The 26,166-nt window shown below is 38.2% G+C and overlaps 1 protein-coding gene across 9 annotated transcripts in view; it reads left to right on the plus strand.

The window, feature by feature from the left end:
* The window catches only part of CAMSAP2 (calmodulin regulated spectrin associated protein family member 2), a 113,093-nt gene extending 91,397 nt beyond the window's left edge, over positions 1–21,696 (plus strand). For 3 of the 9 annotated variants that reach the window (XM_043568182.1, XM_043568173.1, XM_043568177.1), the window contains 11 exons: positions 2,767–2,863; positions 4,881–4,974; positions 8,396–8,478; positions 9,324–9,393; positions 9,773–11,975; positions 13,256–13,392; positions 13,743–13,963; positions 15,089–15,188; positions 15,960–16,075; positions 17,894–18,012; positions 18,760–21,696. In XM_043568182.1, coding sequence (XP_043424117.1) covers positions 2,767–2,863; positions 4,881–4,974; positions 8,396–8,478; positions 9,324–9,393; positions 9,773–11,975; positions 13,256–13,392; positions 13,743–13,963; positions 15,089–15,188; positions 15,960–16,075; positions 17,894–18,012; positions 18,760–19,065 — 3,546 coding nt within the window. In that variant the 3' untranslated portion in view covers positions 19,066–21,696. The remainder of the gene's footprint in view (positions 1–2,766; positions 2,864–4,880; positions 4,975–8,395; positions 8,479–9,323; positions 9,394–9,772; positions 11,976–13,255; positions 13,393–13,742; positions 13,964–15,088; positions 15,189–15,959; positions 16,076–17,893; positions 18,013–18,759) is intronic. The other 6 variants (XM_043568175.1, XM_043568179.1, XM_043568174.1 and 3 more) reach the window with 3 other exon arrangements.
* The last annotated feature ends 4,470 nt before the right edge of the window (positions 21,697–26,166 follow it).

Genomic DNA, 26,166 nt, shown 5'->3' on the forward strand with positions numbered 1-26,166 from the left:
TATTTATTCATTCAATAAATATTTATTGGCCATCTATTATGTACCAGGCACTGGTTTTGTTTGTTGGTTGGTTTTTATTGTTTTGTTTTGTTTTGGGGAGAGAGAGCACATGATCAGGGGAAGGGCATGGAGAGAATCCCGAGCAGGCTTCATGTTCAGAGTGAAGCCTGATGTGGGGCTCCATCTCACAACCATGAGATCATGACCTGAGCCAAAATCAAGAGTCCTAAGCCTAACTAGCTGAGCCCCCAGGCGCCCCCCAGGCACTGTTTTAAAAGCTGAAGATGTAATGATGAACATGAGCTTTGTCCTTCTAGACTTTATAGTCTGATAGTCTGAGGAACCCTGGAAAATACGGTATTAGATGAAGCTGGAGAAATTAAAAAGGGACCCAATCAAGTACCTTCTTAAAGCCCATAACCAGTTTCCCAAGAGCAGTGGAAGTAGAGGAAGGGGTGTTATACTTTGAAACGTTTGTTTGGCTTAATAGTCAGAAAGCTAGTGTGTTCTAAACAAGAGGTGGAAACAGTTTGAATCAGAGTAATTATGAATATGGAGAGGAGTAGGTGGATTCCAAAAATATTTAGGATATGCAAAATTTGCAGGCTTTGGTGATGAATTGGATATGTGGAGGGAGAAAGAAGGAGGCATCAAGGAGGACTCCTAGATTTCTGGCTTGCATACTGGGATAGTGATGCCATTCAGTGAGATAAGACTGGAATAAGGTCAGATTTGTGGGGAAGATCACTAGTTCAGTTCTGGACATTTGAGGTGCCTTTGGAATATCCAAGAGAATGCTCTGTAGACCACTGCATATGTAAGTACAGATGGGAGTTATTTGGTAGCTGACAGGCGTGGATGGCAGTTTACAAAGAGGGGAGACATCAGGAATATCAGATGCTGCTGAGAGGTCAAGTAAGATGAAGACTGAAAAATCTGTTTGATTTAGCAACATATGTAAATCATTGGTGACTTCAGCAAATGCTGTTTTGGAGGAATGATGCACCTGAAGGCCAGACTGGAGTGGATTAGGGAGCAGGAAGGATGAAAGGAGATCGTTAGCACAGGCCTACCATAGAGAAGTGTGTGAAGAGGTAAGAAGGTGGGAGTAAGGAAAAACCGGAGAATGGGGAGTTACTGAGTGAAGGTTTTCTTTTGTTTTTCATGTGGGAGATTTGAGCATGTTTAAAAGCCAAGTAGGAAGGATTCAGTTGAGGGGAAGGATAAATATATAGGAGAAAGAAATATAATTAAGAATGTAAAGTTTCTGAGGAGGTAAGCAGGGATGGGATCCAACACATAGCCTTAGGGATTATGAGCATTCTCATTTCCTTTCTAAAAATATCAAATTTTAATGACTGCTTAAAATAGTATATATTGTATATGTTTGAATATTCTGGGAATTTATAGTTCAAAGCAAATGCTGAAAGTAGGAAACTTACCAAATTCTCTTCACCAATCATGCCTGATATTGTATAACACTCCAAACTCCTGCATTCAACCACCTACCTGACAAGTCCACTTAAATGTCTAATGAACATCTAAGAGTATTAACTCAGAATTCCTTCCACTACCTATTTATCCCAATCTTTCCCATTTCATTAAATGGGAAACTATAAGTTACTGAAGACAAAAACCTAAGTCACCCTTGACTCTTCTCTTTCTCTCGCTTCCTACACACATAGTAGCCTTCTGGAACTGTCAGGTAAGAGACAAATATTTGAAAGTCACCAGCTTAAATATGAGAAAACAGAGAATGGATGAACTCTAAATGACAGTATATAGAACTCTGAGGATTATTCATAATTAACAGGAGGAGGGCAAGGCATTGGAAAACACCGATATTTCCAATGATAATTTTGAAAACTGAAATTTAATATGAAATAAGATCTCATCAAATATTAATCAGTAGTAACAATAAGATGCCAAATACCCACAATTTAAAGGCATACTATTTTAAGTATTATAAAAACAGATTTTGTATAGTGCTATATTTTAAACTTGCCAGATGCCTACAATTAAAATAACTTTTCATGGTTTATAGCTTTCAGGATATATACATCTTAAAATATAAGCTTGTAGTAGAAATGTGCTTTTGAGGACCCTCTTAGTCTTTTCTTGTATTTCTTACAATTTTAAGCTATTTTAAAGGTTATTCACGTTTTCAAATATAAATCATAAGAGGCAAATGACCTTGTTAACTTACTATTACCTTTTCAAAGTTAGGTAGATATATTATATAAATAATGTATTTCAAAATTAATAATTTTAACAATCTAGAATCTTTTTGTTATTTAGTACCTGAATTACTGTTGAGTTTAGCATCATCAAGCCAATAGATAGCTGATTAAGGTTTGGAGAAATTTCTAGGGATCTGGAAAGAGCTTAATTTTTTTTTTTTTTTTAAATGATAGACACTCTTTGCTGTCAAAGGCTGTTTTTCTTTTTACCAACTTTGGATGAAGAGTATCTTACATATTAAAAGTTCTACACAGAGGTATCAATGCCTGCCACATAAATTGGACTGCAATCCTGGAAATGTAGAGAAAAGCAGCAAAGAGGTTTTGAATAGCTGTTATAAATTTTACCTAAAAGTGTTAATACTCTGTCCCAGATTTAATAACCTAGAGTAAATATAGTCCAATGATGAATGAGATTTAAACCTGTGTTTTAATAAGTAAAACAATAAAATTATATTTATCGTTACTTTCTTGGTCAAGTTTTACTTATTTTTTTTTTTCTGATTTTCTTAACTCTCTTATGTAGAGTAATTATTTGGTGTTCATGGCAGAACTCTTCTGGTGGTTTGAAGTTGTGAAGCCATCATTTGTTCAGCCTCGTGTTGTTCGTCCACAAGGAGGTAGTAAGTGTTCCTGTAAACAAACAAAGTTTATATAACCTCACCTGGTTATTCTATTTGAGAGAATCCTATTATTGTTATAAAACAGGTAAATTTTCTGAGATACAGGTGATGTAGGAGAGAACGGCTCTGAATTTGAAGCCTTGTGTGGTGGAACTTTTAGCTTCAGCTGTTTGCCTACTTCTTGTTGTATCTTTTATCCCCATCTCTAGCTTTTATTCCCCGTTAGATTCTGAATTTTTAATATTGTTCCCTAGAATCCACTTAAGTGATGGCTTGGCTTTAATCTAGAATTTGAATTTACCATTAAACCATAAAAAGATTTATATATATATTATATATAAAGCCTGGTATGTTTTATGATTATTACAGTATCATGCTGTATTGATTGCACATAAGGAAACTAATACGGAATAAGAGGGTCACCGTAAAGATCCCTAGAAATAAAGAACAAAAAAAATCATTTTTCTAAACAAACAGATTTTCCATTGGCTTCCATTATGAAACCAGAGGTTTATTTCTATTGGGAAAAAGGAATCCTAAATTATAAGTTTAGTTCCACTAAAGAATTTTCTTCCAGGGATGCCTGGGTGGTGTCTGACTTCAGTTCAGGTCATGATCTTCCAATTCTTGAATTCGAGCCCCCCGTCAGGCTCTGTGCTCACAGCTCAGAGCCTAGAGCCTGCTTCACATTCTGTCTCCCTCTCTCTCTCTCTGCCCTTCCCCCCTGCTTGTGCTCATCTCTCTGTCTCTCAAAAATACATAAACAAAAAACAAATAAACAAAAAGAACTTTCTTCCAGCATAACTATGGGATCAGTTCTTTCTGCTGCCAGTGGGTGTCCTGCCAAACACAAAACATGATTACTGTGCATCCCAGCTACCTAGCTGCTTTCCTTGGCTCCAGATTTTGGTATTTTTCTCGCCATTACCTTGTTTTCTTCCCTGTATCCTCCCTTCTAAGAAAATTAAAAGAAGGAGATCAAGAAGAAGGAAAAAAGATGTAGTGAAAGGAGAGGCATGTAACTCTAGTGAGTAGAATGAGCTTGCTTCCAGCTTTCCATCTCAGGCAAAATTCTGTGAAATACGCAATAAAAAGAGTATTTCATCTGTTCCATCTCTAAGCTGCTTAAGGCAGACTCTGAATATTAAGCCATCCTGTATCAAAGAATACCTACAGATAAACTGAGATCTTCCCTAAGGCCATTAAGTGAAGTCAGGTGTCTTTAGTAATTATCATAACCAATATTTCCACAACTTTTCACAATTAATATAGAATTTTCACATACACTGCTTTTTTGTGATTTTTTTTTTTAAATGTTTTATTTATTTTTGAGAGAGCACACACAAGCAGGGGAGGGTCAGAGAGAGAGAGGGAGACACAGAATCCAAAGCTGGCTCCAGGCTTTAGGCAGTTGGTGCAGAGCCCAATGTGGGGCTCGAACTCATGAAATGTGAGATCATGACATTAAAGTGAACCGAAGTCAGATACTCAACCAACTGAGCCACCCAGGCCTGCGCCCCTGCTTTCTGTGATTTTTATCTGTGAAGCCCACTATTCAAAATACTCAACAGCCATTACATTAGGTTTCAAAGGCAAAAAGTAAATGGAGTCTTCCCCCGAGTTATTTACAAAAATGTAAACTCTACCAATGGGTTTAATTATTGACCAGTGAAATTCTGTCTCCTGATTACCAAAATACCAGCTATTTCATAAAGGGACAAAAATGACTGTATGTAACAGATTCTATAAGAGCTTCAGCAAAATTAGACATTCAGATTTATTTTTTAAATATCTGTATTTATTTTATGTTAGGCCTCTTCCCTGCCCTACCCCCATCAGTTAGCCTTAATCAAGTGAATTTTTTTTAAGCCAGAACAGTTTAGGAAGAGTTTTAAAATTTACCTTTGAAAATTATTTAAGAAGAAAATTTTAAATAAAGAAAAATTGGGATTAATTCATGAAATAATGTTGGAACATACTAAGTACATAATTTTGAGGCTTTTATCTTTCGTTGTAGCTGAACCTATGAACGATATGCCTTCAGTTCCTGTCTTGAATGCTGCCAAAACAAACATTGTGGATGGTTCGTGTAGTTCTGACTTCACTTCAAGGTAGATTCCAGAGTGACTTTATTTTCACTATTTCCATTCTACTTGCTAATGAAATAAAAACAAAATTTTGTTACTTTTTAAAATTTCAGTTGCACTTTGAAATAAGTTTTAATTAACTTACGGAATTATAGCCTGTTTTAACTTAAATGTAATTGAAATTTACGCAGAAATGAGTGTTTCTTAAATAGATTTTTATGAATCACACTGAAAAGTGGGAGAATACATTCTGAGTTCAGATAACCAGCTTAAAACCATACTTTCGCTGTAGAACTTGTTTATAATTGAGAACTGCTTAAATGTAGGCAACTTTTAGGCCTCGGGGAAATGTTAAAATTCTGTTTGTATTTAAAACTTTTTAATGATTTTTTAAAATCTTTGACATTAATTTTCTCTCTTGTTTTCTTTGCTGGTTACTATAGCTAATCAAAGATCACAATAAAATGTTTACTGTAATACTGAATCTTTATATGCAATGTTTTAGTTTTTAATATCAGGAACTGAATTCAAAGCAAAGTAAAAATTTACTATCAGGATAATCCTGATTTCTGACCCAAACATGTGGTAAAGACATTAGTTTGTTTAAAAATGTTTTTCAGCAGATCCTATAAGTAGCTTTTTATGTGTATTTATCAGAACCTAACATTTATATTGACACTGGACTCCCTAATTTATCTGATTTTTTAAAGTTTTAAATCGATGTATTTTGTGGTGTTTTAGAAATTCAAGCAAATCCATTAAAATACATTTTAAAAATGATGAGTAAGACATTGAAAATACTTTATGAATTCTTGGCTTAATGTAAAAATATGAGCTTGTACTGAGCTGTCACCCACTGCTCACACACTCTCTCAAGTGGGTGTAAATAAATGAGTGTGAAACTGGGACCTTGACAGAACCCTCAGAACACCCTCATCCCTTTGTGAGGGCTTCTTACCTCTGAACTGGCTGATGTCTGTGAAGTACTTCCTACGAATTAAGAAAGCATTTTCCTTCCCTTACCCTCTGATTTACTACCATGAATTGTCTTACTACTTCCATTAAGTTTTCTATTCTGTAACTATGCCTGAGATTTTCCAGGAAGAGGTTAAGATATTGCTGATCTAGGAGCTTCTCTATGTTTTTTCCCATGGGAAACATTTTTCTAAGTGTTAATTTCCTCATTGTTTTCCTGGGTTGGTTACATAGTGACATTTCCTTTCTTTGAAAATTTAGAAGGCGTTCAGTATTCTAGGTTCTAACTCTTGTACTATTAAATCTTTAAAATCTTTATGGAGTGCCTGGGTGGCTCAGTCAGTTGAGCATCTGACTTCGGCTTAGGTCATGATCTCACGGTTTGTGAGTTTGAGCCCCGTGTCAGGCTTCATGCTGACGGCACCAAAGCCTGCTTGGGATTCATTCACTCATTTTCTCTCTCTCTCTCTCTCTCTCTCTCTCTCTCTCTCTCTCTTCCTCTCTCCCTGCCCCTTTCCTACTCTCTCTCTCTCAAAAAATAAAAATAAACATTAAAAAAATAAAATCTCTAAAACTTTCCACTTCGAGACTCGATTACCCCATAATTATTATTTCTAGGAATCTGAGTTGGACACTTTTCACATTTCTGACCCTGGAAAATGTCTTAAGACCCTCTGGAAAACTCTTTTTTCTGTTTCTCGGATAAGCTGAGTGGCTACCCTTACTTATTTTCCCTACAGATGGATGTCTAAATTCTTTTCCTTGAAGAGGTACTGTGTAGCTGTCAGTCTAGGATCCTAGTAATCCTCTCATTTCCGAAAGTCTCCATGTGGTTCACTGGAGTTCTCCCATTGTAGAATTTTTCAGGAAGGAGGGACACCTTGGTGGCTCAGTTGGTTGTGTTTGACTCTTGATTTCAGCTCAGGTCATGATCCCAGAGTCATGGCATAGAACCCCATGTTGCTTAAGATTCTCTCTCTCTCTCTCTCTCTCTCTCTCTCTCTCTCTCATTCACTCACTCACTCACTCAGCCCCTCTCCCCTGCCTGTACGCTCGCTCACTGTCTCTCTAAAAAAAATAAAAATAAACCGCTTTTCAGGAAGGAGTCAAGTTTCGACACTTTCTGATAATAATGCAGTCACATGTACAAACACGATTGCCTCTAAATAATGAAGTTATGAGGGGAAAAAAAAAAAACAAAGGAAGCCGGAAAAAGCAAAAGACATTTGTAGCAGCTACTCCACACACTTGGCTACTAAGTTGCTCAGCAGTTACACCAGATCAAAAGTCTCTATGCAGATGTGGAAGTGAAACAATTAATAGGAATTTAAAACGCTTTAGCCATTATTTGGAGAAGAAGAGAGTGAATATATTTTAATTACCAACTTGTATATTCAGGATTAGCCTCCCGTCATAGATGTAAGGGAGAGTAGAAACTGGGTGATTTTAGAGGCAGGGTTAACAAACAAACATGACGGGGCAATTGAGTATTCCCTGATAGTCCCTAACAAACGATCACAGACAAAACTGAGAGAAAATATGGTCTGCAGTTCAGGGAGGAAAGGCACAGGGAAGCAGATAAACATCTGCTTTGGAGAGAACAAAGGCATGCAAGTTCATCAAGTGTTGTTGCCTTTAGTGAGCTTTTGCTCACTGATTGAGCATTCATTGTTGTTTACTTTTGAACTTTTTGGTTGACTAGTGCATCTTCTTAGTTTACAATAGCCAAAAGATAATGTGATTTGAGGGATCTACAGAGTCACTACATACAACCTGTTCCCCCAATTTATTCTCAACTCATTGGGGGTGGGGATGCTTAACTTGTGCACTTGACTACATGGTAGGCTACGACACACTTGAAACTTGGAGAAAAATGTAGGCCAAATGTCATTATTAATTGGAGAACTAGACTACCTAATCCCCTGCGTTAGTTTGAATAGGGTGGAATTAAATAGGAAGAAATAACAGGAAAGCTTCATATCTTTATAGGAATTGAAGTCTTCAAGGTGCAGCTCGTGATATTGATTTTGATGTAATTGTTAGAGATGTACAGACAGAGGTATGTGAGCAGGGAGGCTTCCAGGATCTTTTGCAAGGGTTTTTATTACACTTGTATTTTCAAGAGATTTAAATTTGACCAAGATATTTCCAACTGATGGATGACTTTCATTTAACTTCTTCATTTCTTGGTTTTTCTATTTGTAAAATGAAAATAATATGCCATATTTCACCTCACAAGGACACTGAGGTGTGTATGAAAATATTTCAGGTTCTTTGACTAAAAGACATAAAATATAGATACATATATGCACTGCTACTTTGGTTTAAACAATATATTGTTTTCTTAATTTTTTTTATTTAGGATAAAGAATCAGAGGTGATAATGTTTCTAATTTCAGCCATTTTATGCAAAGTTTATATAAAAGAACTAAAACATGTTAAAACATTTTTAATTTATTTTACATTGCAGTGGGGAAGGAGCTGCATTTACACACTCTCATCATCATTTGCCTTCTAGACATTCACACCCCCAAGCTCATTCTTCAGCCTCAGGTAATATTTTTGAAAAAGCCTTGGTTAACTGGGAAATGATTGAGAATAAATGTAAATAAAAATATCCAGTCTTTTTTTTTTTTTGAAGTGTTACATACTCACAAATAGGTTGATCTGTTTCTCTGTACTTGCTTTCTTTTTTTTTATTTTTTTTTAATTTACATCCAAATTACTTAGCATATACTGTAACAATGATTTCAGGAGTATATTCCTTAGTGCCCCTTACCCATTTAGCCCATCCCCCCTCCCACACCCCCTCCAGTAACCCTCAGTTTGTTCTCCATATTTACGAGTCTCTTATGCTTTGTCCCCCTCCCTGTTTTTATATTATTTTTGTTTCCCTTTCCTTATGTTCATCTGTTTTGTCTCTTAAAGTCCTCATATGAGTGAAGTCATATGATATTTGTCTTTCTCTGACTAATTTCACTTAGCATAATACCATCCAGTTCCATCCACGTAGTTGCAAATGGCAAGATTTCATTATTTTTGATTGCCAAGTAATACTCCATTGTGTATATATGTGTGTGTGTGTGTGTGTGTGTGTATACACACGTACCACATCTTCTTTATCCATTCATCCATCGATGGACATTTGGGCTCTTTCCATACTTGGGGTATTGTTGATAGTGCTGTTATAAACATGGGGGTGCATGTGTCCCTTCAAAACAGCACACCTGTATCCCTTGGATGTACTTGCTTTTCTTAATAAAATGATATCTGCTTCTCCATATATAACTACTTACTTTTTAGTGCTATTAATCTGCAAATATTTGAAATCTGTTAAGTTGCTGTAAGTTAAAATTTTTTACATACTTTCAATGACTTTTTCTTTTTTGCATTTGAAGGAGGAATTAGAAGGTCTTCATCTATGTCCTATGTTGATGGTTTCATAGGGACGTGGCCCAAAGAGAAAAGGTAAACAGAGGGAATTATTTTTAGTATATTCACATTATCAACAAGTGCAGTTTTTTGAATTGCTGTATTGTATACCTGCAACTAATGTAACATTGTCAACTATACTTCAGTAATTAAAAAAAGAGAGAAAGAAATGCTAATTCTGTTGATAGCCAAGTTGCAGTAGACTTTTAATTAGTACCTAATTTTGAAAAGGGCAATACAGGCAAATGGGGCTAAATTTGTTAAAGGTCGCCTGGTAGCCCTATGCTTACCTTGAGGACAATAGGATTATGAGAAATGGGAAAAGAAAGGAAGTATCACTTCAAATAATTATTAAAGGATTACCAAATCATTTCTGGGAGTGTTTAAGGATTTTCTCTTTCAATGTTTTTTTTAGATCATCAGTGCATGGAGTTTCGTTTGATATTTCTTTTGATAAAGAAAATACTGTACACAGATCCACTCCAAACCGAGGAATCACTCGTTCTATTAGTAATGAAGGACTTACTCTGAACAATAATCGTGTATCTAAAAATATTAGGAAAAATTTGTCCTTCAAGCCAGTAAATGGAGAAGAGGAAGCAGAAAGCATTGAAGAAGAACTTAATACAGACTGTCACAGTGACCTCAAATCTTACATGCCCCTTAATACAAATGAACTAAATTCTAATGAGAATATTCATTATAAGCTTCCAAATGGAGCTTTACAAAACAGAGTACTTCTGGATGAGTTTGGCAATCAGATTGAGACACCAAGCATTGAAGAAGCATTACAAATAATTCATGATACTGAAAAATCTCCCCATACATCTCAGCCAGATCAGATTGCCAATGGCTTCTTTCTTCATAACCAGGAAATGAGTATCCTAAATTCAAACATCAAGCTAAATCAGTCTAGTCCTGATAACATAACTGATACAAAAGGTGCCTTGAGTCCCATAACTGACAATACTGAAGTAGACACTGGAATTCATGTTCCTTCTGAAGACATCCCTGAAACTATGGATGAAGATTCTTCTTTGAGAGATTATACTGTAAGCTTAGACTCTGACATGGACGATGCCTCTAAATTTCTTCAGGATTATGATATTCGAACCTGCAATCCCAGAGAAGCTTTGAGTCCTTGTCCAAGTACTGTAAGTACCAAGTCTCAGCCAGGTAGCAGTGCTTCTTCTAGTTCTGGAGTTAAAATGACCAGCTTTGCAGAACAGAAATTCAGGAAACTGAACCATACTGATGGGAAAAGCAGCGGAAGCAGTTCTCAGAAAACTACACCAGAGGGCTCTGAACTTAATATCCCTCACGTGGTTGCTTGGGGACAAATTCCAGAAGAAACAGGCCTTCCACAAGGACGGGACACTACCCAGCTGTTGGCCTCTGAAATGGTGCATCTCAGGATGAAACTTGAAGAAAAGAGACGTGCTATAGAAGCCCAGAAGAAGAAGATGGAAGCCGCTTTTACTAAACAGAGGCAGAAAATGGGAAGGACAGCATTTCTTACTGTTGTGAAAAAGAAAGGGGAAGGGATTTCCCCTCTTCGAGAGGAAGCAGCCGGTGCAGAAGATGAGAAAGTATATACTGATCGAGCAAAAGAAAAGGATTTGCAAAAGGCTAATGGACAGAGGAGTAAGTCTCTGGCAGATATCAAAGAAAGCATGGAGAATCCTCAAGCCAAATGGCTAAAGTCTCCAACCACACCCGTTGATCCAGAGAAGCAGTGGAACCTGGCAAGCCCCTCAGAGGAAACTTTAAACGAAGGCGAGATCTTAGAATATACAAAGTCCATTGAAAAGTTAAATTCATCTCTGCATTTCCTACAACAAGAAATGCAGCGCTTGTCCCTTCAGCAGGAGATGTTAATGCAGATGAGGGAGCAACAGTCCTGGGTGATTTCACCTCCTCAACCCTCTCCACAAAAACAGATTCGAGATTTTAAACCCTCCAGGCAGGCGGGCCTGTCGTCAACCATCGCACCCTTTTCGTCAGACTCCCCCCGTCCTACTCACCCATCTCCACAGTCTTCCAACAGGAAGAGCACATCTTTTTCTGTTAAGAATCAAAGGACTCCTAGGCCAAATGAATTAAAAATAACACCTTTGAATCGAACACTGACGCCCCCTCGGTCTGTGGATAGTCTTCCTCGGTTACGGAGGTTTTCACCAAGTCAAGTTCCTATTCAGACTAGGTCGTTTGTGTGTTTTGGGGATGATGGAGAACCTCAGTTAAAGGAATCCAAACCTAAGGAAGAAGTTAAAAAGGAGGAATTGGAACCCAGAGGGACTTTGGGAGAGCATGTACATAACCCAGAAGAAAAGGAGATCAAGCCTCTTGAGTCCACAGTTTCTGAAGTCCTGTCGCAGCCTATCACAGAGACAGTACGTCTGACACCAAATGAGGACCAGCTGAACCAACCCTCAGAGCCTCCTCCTAAACCTGTTTTCCCACCTGCTGCTCCGAAAAATGTTAATCTGATTGAAGTTTCCCTCTCAGATCTGAAACCTCCTGAAAAGACTGATGTATCCGTTGAAAAATATGATGGAGAAAGTGATAAGGAACAATTTGATGATGACCAGAAAGTATGCTGTGGGTTCTTTTTTAAGGTAATACTAATCTTCCCAGTTTTAGGCATTATCATTAGATGGGTGTAGCTTTTCTCGTTGTAGCCCCTTTTGTTATAAGCTGCCATTAACCCTGAAATACACTTTGGTGCTCCCCTTGGTGGACCATAGTAACATTAAAGCACAGCGAACAGGCCTCCTTTCACCACAGCCACCAGACGTGTGTAGATACACTGTTCTTGCTCCACTGCCTCTCTTGCTCACTTTCACAAAAGCTTTTTAAAAAATGTTCAGCTATTTGGATTTCTTCAAAGATTGCCAGTTTGTGAAAAGCACATAAGTTGGCATTGTATGTAAGCGTATTTTAGGTTTTGTTTTTTTGTTAATTTTCAACATCTTTCCTTATGTTTGTTTCTTAAAAATCTAAAAAAAAAAAAAAAAAAGATTTTAAATTGAAACAGCAAATCCTACTGGAATAAGAACCCAAGAATATTGAAGTGATTACAACTGCTAATTCTACTTTTGGTTATTTAATATTGGAAATTTGTAACTTATTTTAAAGTTGATCTCAGGGTGATTGCCCTTTTTGCCTCCTTTAATGTTTAGAAATTTGAACATGAGTCATATTTTGTCTCTTAACCATGTAAAATGACTTTTTTAGTAGAATACGACTATAGACATGATTGGATACAGTTTACTACTTTTGGAGACCCTTGTTACCTCTGTTCCTTGCAGAGAAAGGAACACAGAGGGGAGGAAATGCTTTAGTGTCCAACAGGCAAACACATCTACACCTTCATTTCCATTCCATCATTTATGTGATAGAACTGTGTAGGTAATTTTTTGGTGCTTTTACTTGAGTTTTCTTTGTTGAGTATATATTTTAAGCAAAATTTTAATGCAGTTTTTTTTTTTTAAAGATTTTTAAGTAATCACGCCCAACGTGGGACTGCTCAAACTCACTACCCTGAGATCAAGAGTCACATGCCCTTCTGACTGAGCCAGCCAGGCGCCCCAATTTTAATGCAATTTTAAAAACTGAGGGGAAACTCCCTACTTTTAAGTTATTTATTAGGGTCCGAAAAAATCTTGTCTTTATTTCCTTTTTATGATTGTTCTTTGTGAACTTAATAGGTTTTGAAAACATGTAATTAAGTAAGTTTAATTCATTTCTTCCTCCATAATTTCTACAATGTGTCCATGTACGGTGGGGTTGGAATAGGATAGTTAGTTCATATTTTCAGTTATAAATGTGACCACAATTGAAAATAAGAATACAGGTGCCTACAACATTTCATGTTTTTCAACGAATTCCTACTTAGGATGATCAAAAAGCAGAAAATGATATGGCAATGAAACGGGCAGCTTTGTTGGAGAAGCGACTACGGAGGGAGAAGGAGACTCAGCTTCGGAAGCAGCAGCTGGAAGCGGAAATGGAGCATAAGAAAGAAGAGACAAGGTAATAGACAACTGAATTAATGCTGATTTCTGGTGCTTTCTTTTCCCAGAGTATTGGTTGCTTGTACATTTTATCCTCAGTTTGAGGCATTTCAAAGTAAAGTTCTCCAGAAACGTTGGTTTTAGATAACTTCACTGGTTTTTACACACATATTTTTTTTAAAGCAGTCATTTACTAATGGTAGGTTTATGTATATTTTAACATTCTAAATTATCTCAAGCATATTTTAACCAAACCATTTTTTCCCAAGGTGCTGAAATATAATAATTCTCCCTTCTCACACCACATACTCTCCAGTGTCTGGTTTCTTTAGTATGCAGAATAAGAAATTTAACCATTTGGTTTCTTAGGCGTAAAACTGAGGAAGAGCGCCAGAAGAAGGAAGACGAGAGAGCACGCAGGGAATTTATCAGACAAGAATATATGAGGCGAAAACAACTGAAGCTGATGGAAGACATGGATACAGTAATTAAACCCCGTCCTCAAATAGCAAAACAAAAAAAACAGCGTCCCAAATCTATTCACAGAGACCATATCGAATCTCCCAAAACACCAATAAAAGGTCCTCCAGGTAACACAGCTTACCATGAAGAGTCTGTTCATAAAAAAAACACCAGCCTGCTCTGTCATACTAACTCAACTGTGCCTTGGTATGCTAAATTGGATCCGTTATTTGAGATGATGCATGCTCCTTATTTGGAAAACCAAAATGAGCAAAGCAAATGAGCACATTAATGACTTGATGTGTTATGTGTGCATGCATATATTCAATAGAACACATGTGAATGCTGAAACATGCAATTTAAATACTAACCTAGTAGGGAACTCTGCCCTCAGATATAATCTCTCTGAATTATTAACTGCCCTCTCTATACTCGTACATTTAAGGATAAACATTGTGTGCATGGAAATGTGTAGAAACACACTGGTATAATAAGGAATATAAAAACAAGAGTTCATGAGTCCCTCCTTTAAGACAGAAATGGTCAAACGTCCAAATCTATAATTTTTGGAACTTAGAGAATGTGTCTTTTCTTAAAATTTAACATGCATAGACATTTAAAAAAATTTGCATTAAAACTAAACACTGTGGAGAATTTTAGAGTATTCCCATAGTGATTCTAAAACTGAGGGAAAATAACATAACATTGACTGTTTAAAGAGACCTCTTTTGTTAACTTTTTTCTTATGATTAAAGTATCAATGTACATTACCACTTTCCTTGTGGAATAAATCCTAATAACAGTTAGTTTTACTGTTATTTCTTAAAAGCTAATTTTATTTATTGCTAATTGTATTTATTTTTTAATGTTTATTTATTTATTTTGAGAGAGAGTGCATGTGCACATAAGCAGGAGGGTTGGGCAGAGAGAGAATCCCAGGCAGGCTCCACATGGTCAGCTCAGAGCCCAAGGCAGGGCTCCATCTCACAAACCGTGAGATCACGACCTGAGCTGAAATCAAGAGTCAGATGCTTAACTGACTGAGCTACCCAGGCGCCCCAGTTCATTGCTAATTTTAATTGTGTGTGTGCTAATTTAATATAAATTGTGTATATATGCATGCAAGCATATTATGTGTTTAGATTAAAAGAAAAAAAAACTATAGAAGCTCAATTTTCATATGCTGGTGTTCTCTAATGAACAGACTCTTTTCTAGCTGCTCCTTTTAAATTTCTAATTTTGTTTTTATTCAGGATCACGAATTTATCGTGTTTTTTCAGTCTCTAGCCTTTCTTTGGCATCACTGAACACAGGTGATAACGAGAGTGTGCATTCAGGCAAGAGGACACCAAGGTAAATCCATAATGTGAACATTTTTCATAGAAAGAATATGTTCCCCACAGTTATGTTATATTTTATAATGAATGAATCATAGCACAAATTTTTATAGTTTTGCTGACTGGGGCTATTTGTGTTTCCGTTAAAAGAAATTTACATATAAAGAGGTCTATTCATATTTGACTGTTTTTTATCTTTTAGAATTTTAGTTCCTGACATTGATAAGGTACTTTTTATAAACTGTAAAACATTGACAGTAATTGCTGATATGGTTGTGATAAAATCAGTGTGCAGAAATAGTACATGTTTTATGTCAGTGCCAGCCTCTCTAGTTTATTTCCCATGCAATATAGTTTTTTCCCCTTAGAATATTTCCGAAGTAGGTTGCCTGACTTAGGAAAGATCTCTTTCGTATTACTGTCTCTGTCAGATATAGATTAGAAACTAAAGTCATATCTTACTACGTTATACTATAATACCCATATATAAAGAGAGTGTTTGTAGTGACAGGCATCACCGTTGAGTTTTAATCTCTGCATTACCATCCTAAGCCAGTAACTGCCAATTTTCATATGGAAAACACTCATCCTTTCCGTCAGCAAGGACTTATGGAGTGCCTGCTGTGTCCAGACACTTGGATGTATAGCTATGAGTAAGACAGTTACAGCATCTTTTGACTTGTAAGCTTCCAGGGTGATTTGGGTTGGCACTGTCATATATACCCTTCTGGCCCCCAAATGTTCTTCTTTTGTTTGAGACATAAAAAATATTTTATTTACCATTTAGGTCCGAGTCTGTAGAAGGCTTCTTGTCTCCAAGTCGTTGTGGCAGTCGAAATGGGGAAAAGGACTGGGAAAATGCATCAACAACTTCTTCAGTGGCTTCTGGAACAGAATACACGGGTTAGTGTCTATCCATTTTTAGAGAGACATTTTAACACAGTCATGAGAATAAATACAGGCTATACTACCGTTTCATGGGCTCATCTCTTGGTCTAGACATGGGAAAGTATGATCAAGAACACTGAGTGCAGATGGTCCCTTACAGGGAGTTCAGTTTCAATGATACAGTTGCACTTAGGGAGGTAGTGACTTGTCCCAGATGAATTGAGATCAATTTCTAAACAAAATTAGCAATAACATTTACACCTCATCCGTCTACTTCTTTAAAATGCTGGCCATTTCTGTGTTGTGGTTTGGGTCTGAAGAAGTTTGAGAGAGGTTCTATTCAGCAATACATAGGTCCTAAGTACCAAGAAAAGGCTAGAATCCACAAAGGCCTCTCTAACATCGGGATTTCAGGTATCTAGAGTTGTGCATCTTTAAAACATGTTAAGGGGGTGTGGGGCACCTGGCTGGCTCAGTTGGTAGAGCATGTGACTCTTGAACTAGGGGTTGTGAGTTTGAGCCCCAAGTTGGGCCTAGAGCCTACTAAAAACAAAAAGTATTAAGGGGCTCTAAAAGATAAGAAGAATGCATTGGATCCAGGAGATCATCCAGCCTCACATATCTGTGTCAGGTCCTCTTCCAGCCTTTGTTTGGGTAGGCGTTATTGAAGCAAAATCAAGTTGAAGAACAGAATGTAGGTAAGATGCTTTTAAAGAAGTGCAGCAGGAGGGAAAACAAGAAGAAATGTGAACAGCCGTTGAGATCTGAAGTGTTAAAGGCACAGAAGGACATGCAGGGGTGGAGCAGGGGGCAGTGGAGAGTGCCTCCATCTGCTGGTGACCCACTGGAAATGGAAGCCCCATGAAGGTCTAAGGAGGCTAGAACTTGCCAACTTTCCATGTGTACTTCACTCTGTTACTTTCCCCCTCCCTATTCAGTGGCTTTTAATAGCCTCCTCCCGTGGCCTTTAATGCTTGGAATTGGACAGTATTTCCGTGGTTTTCCCCTCTGCTTCTATGTTAGGTTCACTTAACAATCATGTTTACCAGGTTTGCTGTTCCAAACTTAGAGCTACAGAGTAGCAGCGATGTGCCCGACCAGCTCCTGCTATAGGGCTAAACTGTTAAATTTTCAGGAATTATGCAAGCTGTAAAACCATTGGCAGCTTGATATTAGCCATGGTAGGAGTAATTTATATCCCAGAAATAGGTAAATGCTAATTCCCCCCCCCCCCCCCCCCCCAAAAAAACTGGTTTCTCAGCTCACTACTGAGCGTAAGGCACAGTCCCTGCCTTCCAGGATAGAGTTTAGTTAGTATGAAGCGAGGAGACTTCATAGTAGAAAGTTCCCTTCATAGTAGGAATGTTCCAGGAAAATGGCAAAAAGTGCTTCTGTGCTTTCCAGACCAAGGAGTATCATTGGTTAAAGAAAGCAAATGCTTAAAAAACTAATATATGTAGAAGAAGAAAAAGATGCAGCTTTTTCTTGTCTTTTTAAAAGGTATATTTGTTCATGGATCCATTCTGCTTGAAGTTCACCAGTAACCTTATCAGATCTGAGAAAGGTGACGCAGACAGTGTGACAATCCTAGCGATGCCTAATTTGCAGCACTACTCTCCCAGAGCAGCTTTGGGAATATCCTCAAGATATATCCCTGTGTGGATAAGACTTTTCTAATGGAGTATACAGCCGGGCAGGAGAGGCTTTCAAACACAGAATTTGACTTCTTGTTATAGTGTTTCCTCAGTATAGAAACAATTATATCATTTAAACATCATAGTATTTCTCACTTAGGAATGGTATTTTTATTTTGCTTCTAAATTCTTACTACAGGACCAAAGCTCTACAAAGAACCCAGTGCAAAATCCAATAAGCACATAATACAAAATGCTTTAGCTCATTGCTGTTTGGCTGGAAAAGTAAATGAAGGTCAGAAGAAAAAAATACTGGAGGTAAGCATGTTTGCATAAAAATTAAATTGGCAACAACTGTAAAATTGTAATTAAGAATCTTTCCTATCAATCCAAGAGAAAATGCTCTTCATCCCCTGCTGGGATTTCTACAGCATATAAAAGATCTGTAACTACGTTTTAATTTTAGATTGAATTAGTTCACTTTTCTAGAAGACTGCAGGCTTCATTAAGATTGGGATGGACTTGGATGATAATGTAAAATTATAAATTCTTTTTTTTGTCCAGTCACTCATTCATTTTTGTAAGTGTAAATAACATAATTTTCCTTTTTTAAAATGAGGCTGTATTGCAAAGGAGATCATCAGTGCCTGGTTTGTTAATGCTTGTTTGACTAAGATCAAGATTTGGCAGCTATTTCTACACCAGGGGTACCTGGGTGGCTGTCGGTTAAGCATCTGACTCTTGATATCAGCTCAGGTCACGAGCTCATGGGTCATAAGTTCAAGCCCCGCATCAGACTCCGCACAGACAGTGCAGAGCCTGCTCAGGATTCTCGCTTGCTCTGCCTCAAAATAAACAAACAAACAAAAAGTTTCCTACATGATAATATTCACAGAAAGCCAACCGAACCTCAATAGTAATGTGTTCACATACATTTTTAATTAGAATGTAGTTTGCTCTTATAATATATATTTTATCTTGCCTATTCAGAATTAGTTATATAAATTTTATACAGCAAAATGTTTAAGAGTTTTTATTGTTGTTTTGTTTTGTTTCATTCTAAAGGAAATGGAGAAGTCAGATGCCAACAACTTTCTAATCTTGTTCCGGGATTCAGGCTGCCAATTCAGGTCTTTGTATACTTACTGCCCAGAAACTGAAGAAATTAATAAACTGACTGGGATAGGCCCTAAATCCATCACTAAAAAAATGATTGAGGGACTTTACAAATATAATTCTGACAGGAAACAGTTTAGCCACATACCTGCTAAAACTTTATCTGCCAGTGTCGATGCCATTACCATTCATAGTCATCTATGGCAGACCAAGAGACCAGTAACACCCAAAAAACTCCTACCCACTAAAGCATAGGACTTGGGAAATACCTGCTTCAGAACATTTACGGTAAATTTGCACTTCATCTTTCCTGCCTATAGAGAATCTTTCTAATTGCCAACAAGACTTTTATTAATTGAAACTGAACACTAAGCTCTGTTGTCATGAACAACTGGAATGTAAACCACAGTATTTTGGAGCGCAGAAGGTGCTGACGTAGGTGGTAAGTCCAAGTCCAGGTGATGAAGGACACGTTTTGAGTCACAAATGGAGATTTGTGTCATCGGGTTTACCTGCTTGATATTAGACACACTGAAGCACTGAATTCTCACGGACACTAGTTGGACTTAGGGTTGAGATGTGGCTAAGATTACAAACTGTATGTTTTATTTGTTCCTTTTTTTTTTTTAACCTTTTAATGTACATGCTTGTCTTCAGATAGTTGATTTTGCTTTTTTTTCTCTCCTGGAGGTTTATTCTAAGACACCGTTGTATTTTGTTTCATGTGGAGACCATGAGCGTAGGAAATGCACCTTCAGAGGTAACTTGCACCTTTCTTACGATGCTAAGAGAAACACTAGTGTTTAGTTTCACAGTAACCCTCATGTTTTAATGGTGTTAGAGCATTTGCAAGAATTATTCTAAGTATTTACAATTCTGTATTTATTATTCACTCAAGTATTAACATTTCTCTGTTAAATAAGAGGAGGTTTTGTCAAGAGCTGCTAGTAGGTTCGCTTTAAACCACATGAGCTTAACCAAGAATGTGTATAAGAAATTGCTGATTAAATCAGTGCTGTTTTTACACCACTTCTGGCCAACTCAGAATAATTTAGATCGTTCTTTTAACAAAAAAGGCTTTCTATCTCTTTTAAAGTAAGTCACTTTATAAGCTGGCAGAAATGACACTTTGAGAGTAGTCTTTCAATCTGAAGATGGAGGGCCTCTGTCACAAGTTCTCGAGAGGTCTTTCCCTTATATTTATAACTGACATAAAAATTATATTTAGGATTTTTAAACATGTACAAAGGGCTACATTTTAATTTTAAAATAGCTTCACATTATTTTACTTATATTGAGTTTTTCTTTTTTTATTCTCTTCAAGTGGAACAGCCTAAAGTACACACTTGAAATCTTCTCTTCATGATCTTTGTTCCTTTAACAATGTATATCAGAGGGTTAGTTGGGGAAAAACTTCATTCTCAGGAAAAGACTTGAATGATCATGTGACCCTGTTATGTTTCAGTGTTGTGATAACTGTGTAAACGTAGAGGGGAGAGACAGTATTGTATCATAAATGAGATGCGGGGTTTGTTTTCTTTTGTGGGAAGTAGAGACTAAAATATATACATTTCTCTAATCGAGGTGTTTAGAGAAATAACTAATATCTCATATGATGTATTTACTTATTTTAAAAGAGAATAGGAATGAGATGTCCCTGAACTGTACTTTTCTATTATTATAAGGCCTTTAGGCATCAGTGCATCTGGGTTATCAACATTTTCTCAAACGCTGTCAATATTTTACTGTAATTTATGTTCTTATATTTATGTATATTTGTTAAAACTGTAAAGAAAATTTCAGATTTTTTTCCAATACCTGTGCAAGATATATGTGTAGCTCAAAACTATTTGTGATCTACTGTTTGCATGTAAGAGACCAGGATATGTAACTCTTATATTTTAAGTGTATACATATTGTGTATATAATATATGAATATTAAGAATGGGGAATTGCACATTTTACCTTTCAGACAACAGTTTCTATCACAGAAGGAAATGATTGTCAGATACATGTTTAGATTAAGACTAGTTTAAAAAATAGTAAATCTAATCAAAATATGGTAAATAATAGTCAAAAGGAGAATAAGCACTTTACATTACTAAATTTGTTCTTTTCAATCAGATTTCCCTTATCAAATCCATCTTCTTTGTGATATTACCTGGCCATTAAATTTTTAAAAATTGGATGCAAGACAGTGGAGGGACTGTTTAAAACTAAGTAGGATCACTCTTTCTTAAATTTATGTGTGTTCAACAATGAATGTCCATAATGTCTAAAGGTAGAATGTGAACATTGCTACAAAAGTTCATTGCTCTCAGTATAATATTTTACTTTATTAATACAGAAGGAATATGGATATATTTCTTTAAGTCTGCAGATTTTTTTTTATTATGGTGCAGCTTTTTAAAAAAATTATGTTTTAAAAACTATACAAAGGAAAATTATGCCATTTCATAAAGTCTGGAGATTTCCATCAACCTTGTTGAAACACACTGGTGCTTTCATCATTAGAGGTCAAATTACTATGACGATTATTCAGTTAGGTTTTGCCAAACACTTGTCATGGTTTCCAGTGCAGCCTGTCAAATTCTGCTATTTGACACAGCTTTGGAAAGCTTTTCATTCCTCTTGACTTTTCAGTTTTGTTTTAGAATGACTGTTACAGTTTTTATTTGGCTGTTTAAAGCCAAATTCAGCTTTTTAATTATGGTTTCATGGACACTGTTGGGCAATGTACGGCGTATGGTGTGCTTACCTGTCCACTCTAGAGCATTGCTTACAGGTTTTTTTAAGATGCTGTGCTGTAAGATACTGTCCTATTTGCTATTTCCTGGTACAGTGTAGTTTTTCCCCTTTCATTTGAATAAAAAGCATGGCACCAAATGACTCCTTTTCTGTTTCCTGAATAAACTGTTTTTTTTTCCCCTAATGTTTGAACTTGGGTGAACTCATCGTATGGTTTATCTCTTAACCTATGTTTAAACGTAACAGTTTGAAGAGGCAACTTTTAATGATATTAGGCATTATCTGAATACTGACTTAGGCAGTGTTAAAAAGTCTATAACTTTCTGTGCTAGTGGTGTATAAATGCTTCTGTTCATCTTACGTTAATTCTGTCCATGTGAAATCACTTTCCTTTGGTGAATCATTAAATTGTACCACAGTTAACACTGTACCTTTGAAATTGAATGGCTGATGAACTCACCGTAGCCAAAACAGTTCCTGATTTACTCTGTAAGTTTCACTTTGATTTTGAGGATTCTGTTCATTCAGACCGGAGCAATTAAAAAAAAAAAAGACCTGATAACAAAACGACAAAATCTTCATTAATAATTATATACCTGAAGAAATATCTGCCATTGCTACACAGAAGCATGGCTCTCTACCTTTGATCCTTTGACAGGGTACTCAAAGCTCAGAACAGAGCTGTGCTTCCACAATACTTTCTAATGTAATTTTCAGAAATAAAAATACTTAACCATAAGACTCAGGCAGTATTGGAGGACACAGAAACCAAGGTGCCTTAGAACCCACACATAATTTAAGAGGGTGCTCCACGATCTAGCTACTCGATAGTTCCTAACTAGGCAGAGGAAAATGTTCTGCAGTGCAGAGGAGCGTTTTTATTTTGTAACCTGTCCACACAGAGGTAATAAAGAATAACATCCAGTGAAAGAAACGTAGTTGTGATACTCTGACCTAAGAGTCAGGCATTGAAAAGCACACGTATAAAATGAGTGTGAAGTTCTGTCATCCCTCGGAAGTGTATAAATGCTTAAAATACAAATCTGTATCTCGTTAAAGGACAGTTTTGCTTTCAAAAGAAGCAAATGAAAACTTCCGAGTCCTTTTGGGGAGGGAGCGGTGTGTGTGTCTGGGCTGGGGCATCCCAGCTGCTCTCCCCGTGAGGCCATCTAGCCTCTAGCTTCGGTCGTGTGCTTCTGGCCTGTGTGGTGTGCGGGCCCGCGAGCACCTCGGGATTCCAAGTCCAGACGCTCAGACAGCAAGAATTAGTCTGTGCTTCTGTCCCATGTCACTGTGGTGTTTGCAACTAAACTCCTCTGTCCACAGTGGCTTATATTTATGTCAGAAAAAGGAAAAAAAAATGACTTCTTTCACTTTCCATTGAAGAAGATACAAGCAAACAAGTTGACAAAAAAATGTTTTAAGACCCACTAAGGCTTTTTTTTTTTTTTTTTAACCATGTTAAGCAAAGTCACCACGGTACTTAAAAGCACTGGTGTATTTTTTTCTGTTTAACCTCAATCCGTTATTTTAGGTGGCTGTTCCTTTCTTCAGTAGCCTCTGTTGGCATCAGAAGCATCACAGGGCTCAACGACACACAGGATGGCATGTGTCGTTTGCTGTGCCACAGTTTACGATTATATTCAGCTGCAGTGATTCCTGACTCCACCCAGTTATTCATACTTTACGGTTTGCATGTTTACATGAGAAAGGAAGTGCGGCTCTCAAGCCTGAAGTAAATCGAAACTCTTCACGTTAATACTGCTTTAGGATTTAAAGTTTCTTATTATTTACTTACTTCTTTTGCTTTCTGTGAAGAGCCATTAACATCTCTATTTCACAGATGAGGTTGATGAGGCTTAAAAGGTCAGGAACTAGCAGGGACCCAGAGCTAGGAGGTGGCAGCATCACAGCTGGAGCCTAAATTCGATTTCACGTCCCCTTCACTGTGCCACACACTGCACGTTTTCCACTGCTGTAATAAAACTACTTAGAAGTCTGGGGGCGCCTGGGTGGCTCCGTGGGTGGCTCCGTCGGTTAAGCGTCCGACTTCGGCTCAGGTCATGATCTCGCGGTTCGTGGGTTTGAGCCCCGCGTCGGGCTCTGTGCTGACACTCAGAGCCTGGAGCCTGTTTCGGATTCTGTGTCTCCCTCTCTCTCTCTGCCCCTCCCCCCGCTCGTGCTCACTCGCTCACTCTCTCAAAAATAAGTAAACGTTAAAAAATTTCTAAGAAAAAAATACTTAAAAGCGTGACAGTTGGACTGGTCACTAACGTATTTACCATTGAAGGAAAACTGAGAACTCGCCTAATAACTGTAACCAGCATCCACACAACAGCAGCCAATACCAGACTAGTGTTCCTGTGCTCTCAAACATCTCTTCTAAGGACAGAAGAATGGAGAAATTACAGGTGTGGTGGAAATAAATGAATGCTGCCAGCAGGCTGATCAGATGTATCCAGAAAACCGTAATTAGGTGCAAGAGACCGGGTCCCAAAGACACGGGGGCTCCTCCATCAAGGAGCCCGCTGTCTGGGGGCGGATGCGGTTAGACCTTTACAAACATCTGATAAACTCTATGCGCTAATAGAGTGTGGACCCAAAGTAAAGGGCAGGTAAGCCAGTAAGATGCCACATCCTAGTGTTCTTTTGACTTGAGTTTTGAATTGCAGAGACCTCGGTTCTGGCAGCTGAGCCTTAGAGGCCTACTTTATGATCATCATCGCTTGACAAAACTAGCTGATTGTCAACTGCGTCCTCTTTACTTCCTTAGCCAGAGGCACCTGTGTTGCACTGTTTTCGCTCCTCTGTTGTCCCCTCCCACCGGACACAGAAAGGCTGGCTGTGCAGTCCCCTCAGAGGGCTGACCTTGAACACTTGAGAGAACCACGGACACATCTGCACGTGAGGCAGTTCATGCTTAGCTTCTTCATCCTTACAGTCGGTGCCTAAACACAACAGGTGTTCCGAAGTTATTTGTCAAATGAATAAATGAAAGAAGGCTGCCTCGTACTGTCTGGGTCAACTTCAAAATTACGCCCAAAATTTAGTTTGATTTCTGCTAGGCCCCCACGAATTTCCTGCTATAGATACTCCTGCCCTAAAAATGGAAATTTGACGTTGACTTCCCTGCTCTGACTCCCTGTGGTTCACACATACCATTTCAGGGGACCCAAGTGCAGCTTGAAAATTCAAACCACTGGTGGCTGTGACAGCGACGTTCCGATTCCCACTTTCTCTCTTAGCTCCTCGTACTCTGCCCCTGCCCGAGTTATGGCTCAGTTCTCCTCCGTGCCCTGCTCGTCCTCCTAGTCTCCGTCCAAGAAGGCCGCCAGTACCAGCTCCACTGACCCCTCGGCCCGCAATCTGCATTTCCAGCCCCGAAAGCGGCCTGTGGCCCCACTCGTGCATCCAACTTCCATCTTGGCCTTTCACCTGGAAATGCCGTGGTCTTCAACCTCAAAAAACTGGAATCAACCTCCTAGTAAAACCGACTCCTTCCTGGCGCACATGTAGCCACCATGGCCGGAACCTTTCATGTTTTCTCTTACTCCTTCCTCTTTCCCACAGGGAAGGCGCCTTATGCCCGGACAACCACCAAATCCCATCAGTCTTCACACTTTTAAACTGTTCCTCATTTTCACTGCCACTGTCTTGCGTCCAGGCACTTCAACTTTGCAAGAGCGTCCAAGTAGTCCTTCCCTAGTTCTGTTGCCACCCGCCCCAAACAGTCCCGCCAACCAGTACTCAATTTTCCTCAAACACTGCTTTCACTCTGTCATCCCCACCGGTCAACAACTCCCACAGGGCCTTATGATCACAGTATAGAACTCAGACTCCTGAGAGCAGCATTTAAAGCCCTCACAGGCTTGCCCCAACTTGGCTTTTCAGCGACATCAGAACATCTCACAGACACCCCAAGAGGCACACTAAAACTCAGAAAAAATTGACGTTTCAAGGTAACTCATCAAAGTAATCACGAGAAGTATCATGATGGGGGTGAGAGAGGAGGGGGCTGGGGTGTTGTGAACTGTAACCCTTTGGCACTTGGGACTACTAACGGTCTCACTCGCCATGTTGTAAGTGCTTCTTCCTATACACACACCTCTTCTTCAGAGAGGCTGACCTGCTCTGACCTTGATAGAAGGCAGGATATCACAGTCAGCCTCACGTCAAAGATATGTATAGTTCATTTTCTCGGGTAGTGTGTGAGCTGCTTGAGAGGAAGCACCATGTCAAAATCTTGGTATCCATAATGCTGCCTGAGAGACAGACAGTCCTTGGGGCGCCTGGGTGGCTCAGTTGATGAAGCGGCCGACTCTTATTTCGGCTCAGGTCATGGTCTGGCAGTTGCTGGGTTGGAGCCCTGCATTGGGCTCTGTGCTGCCACTGTGGAGCCTGCTTGGGATTCTCTCTCTCTCTCGCTCTCTCTCTCTCTCGCTCTCTCTCTCTCTCTCTCTCGCTCTCTCTCGCTCTCTCTCTCTCTCTCTCATTTCTCACAAATAAATTTTAAAAAATTAAAAAAAAGAAAGAAGGTGCTTGCCCGGTGGTAGGAAGGGGCTGTTTACAGTCAGTCTGAATTGAAGGTGACCTTAGAAACTGGTTTCC

Source organism: Prionailurus bengalensis, chromosome E4 (genome assembly GCF_016509475.1).
Source record: "Prionailurus bengalensis isolate Pbe53 chromosome E4, Fcat_Pben_1.1_paternal_pri, whole genome shotgun sequence".
In the NCBI taxonomy this organism is placed as follows: Eukaryota; Metazoa; Chordata; class Mammalia; order Carnivora; family Felidae; genus Prionailurus; species Prionailurus bengalensis.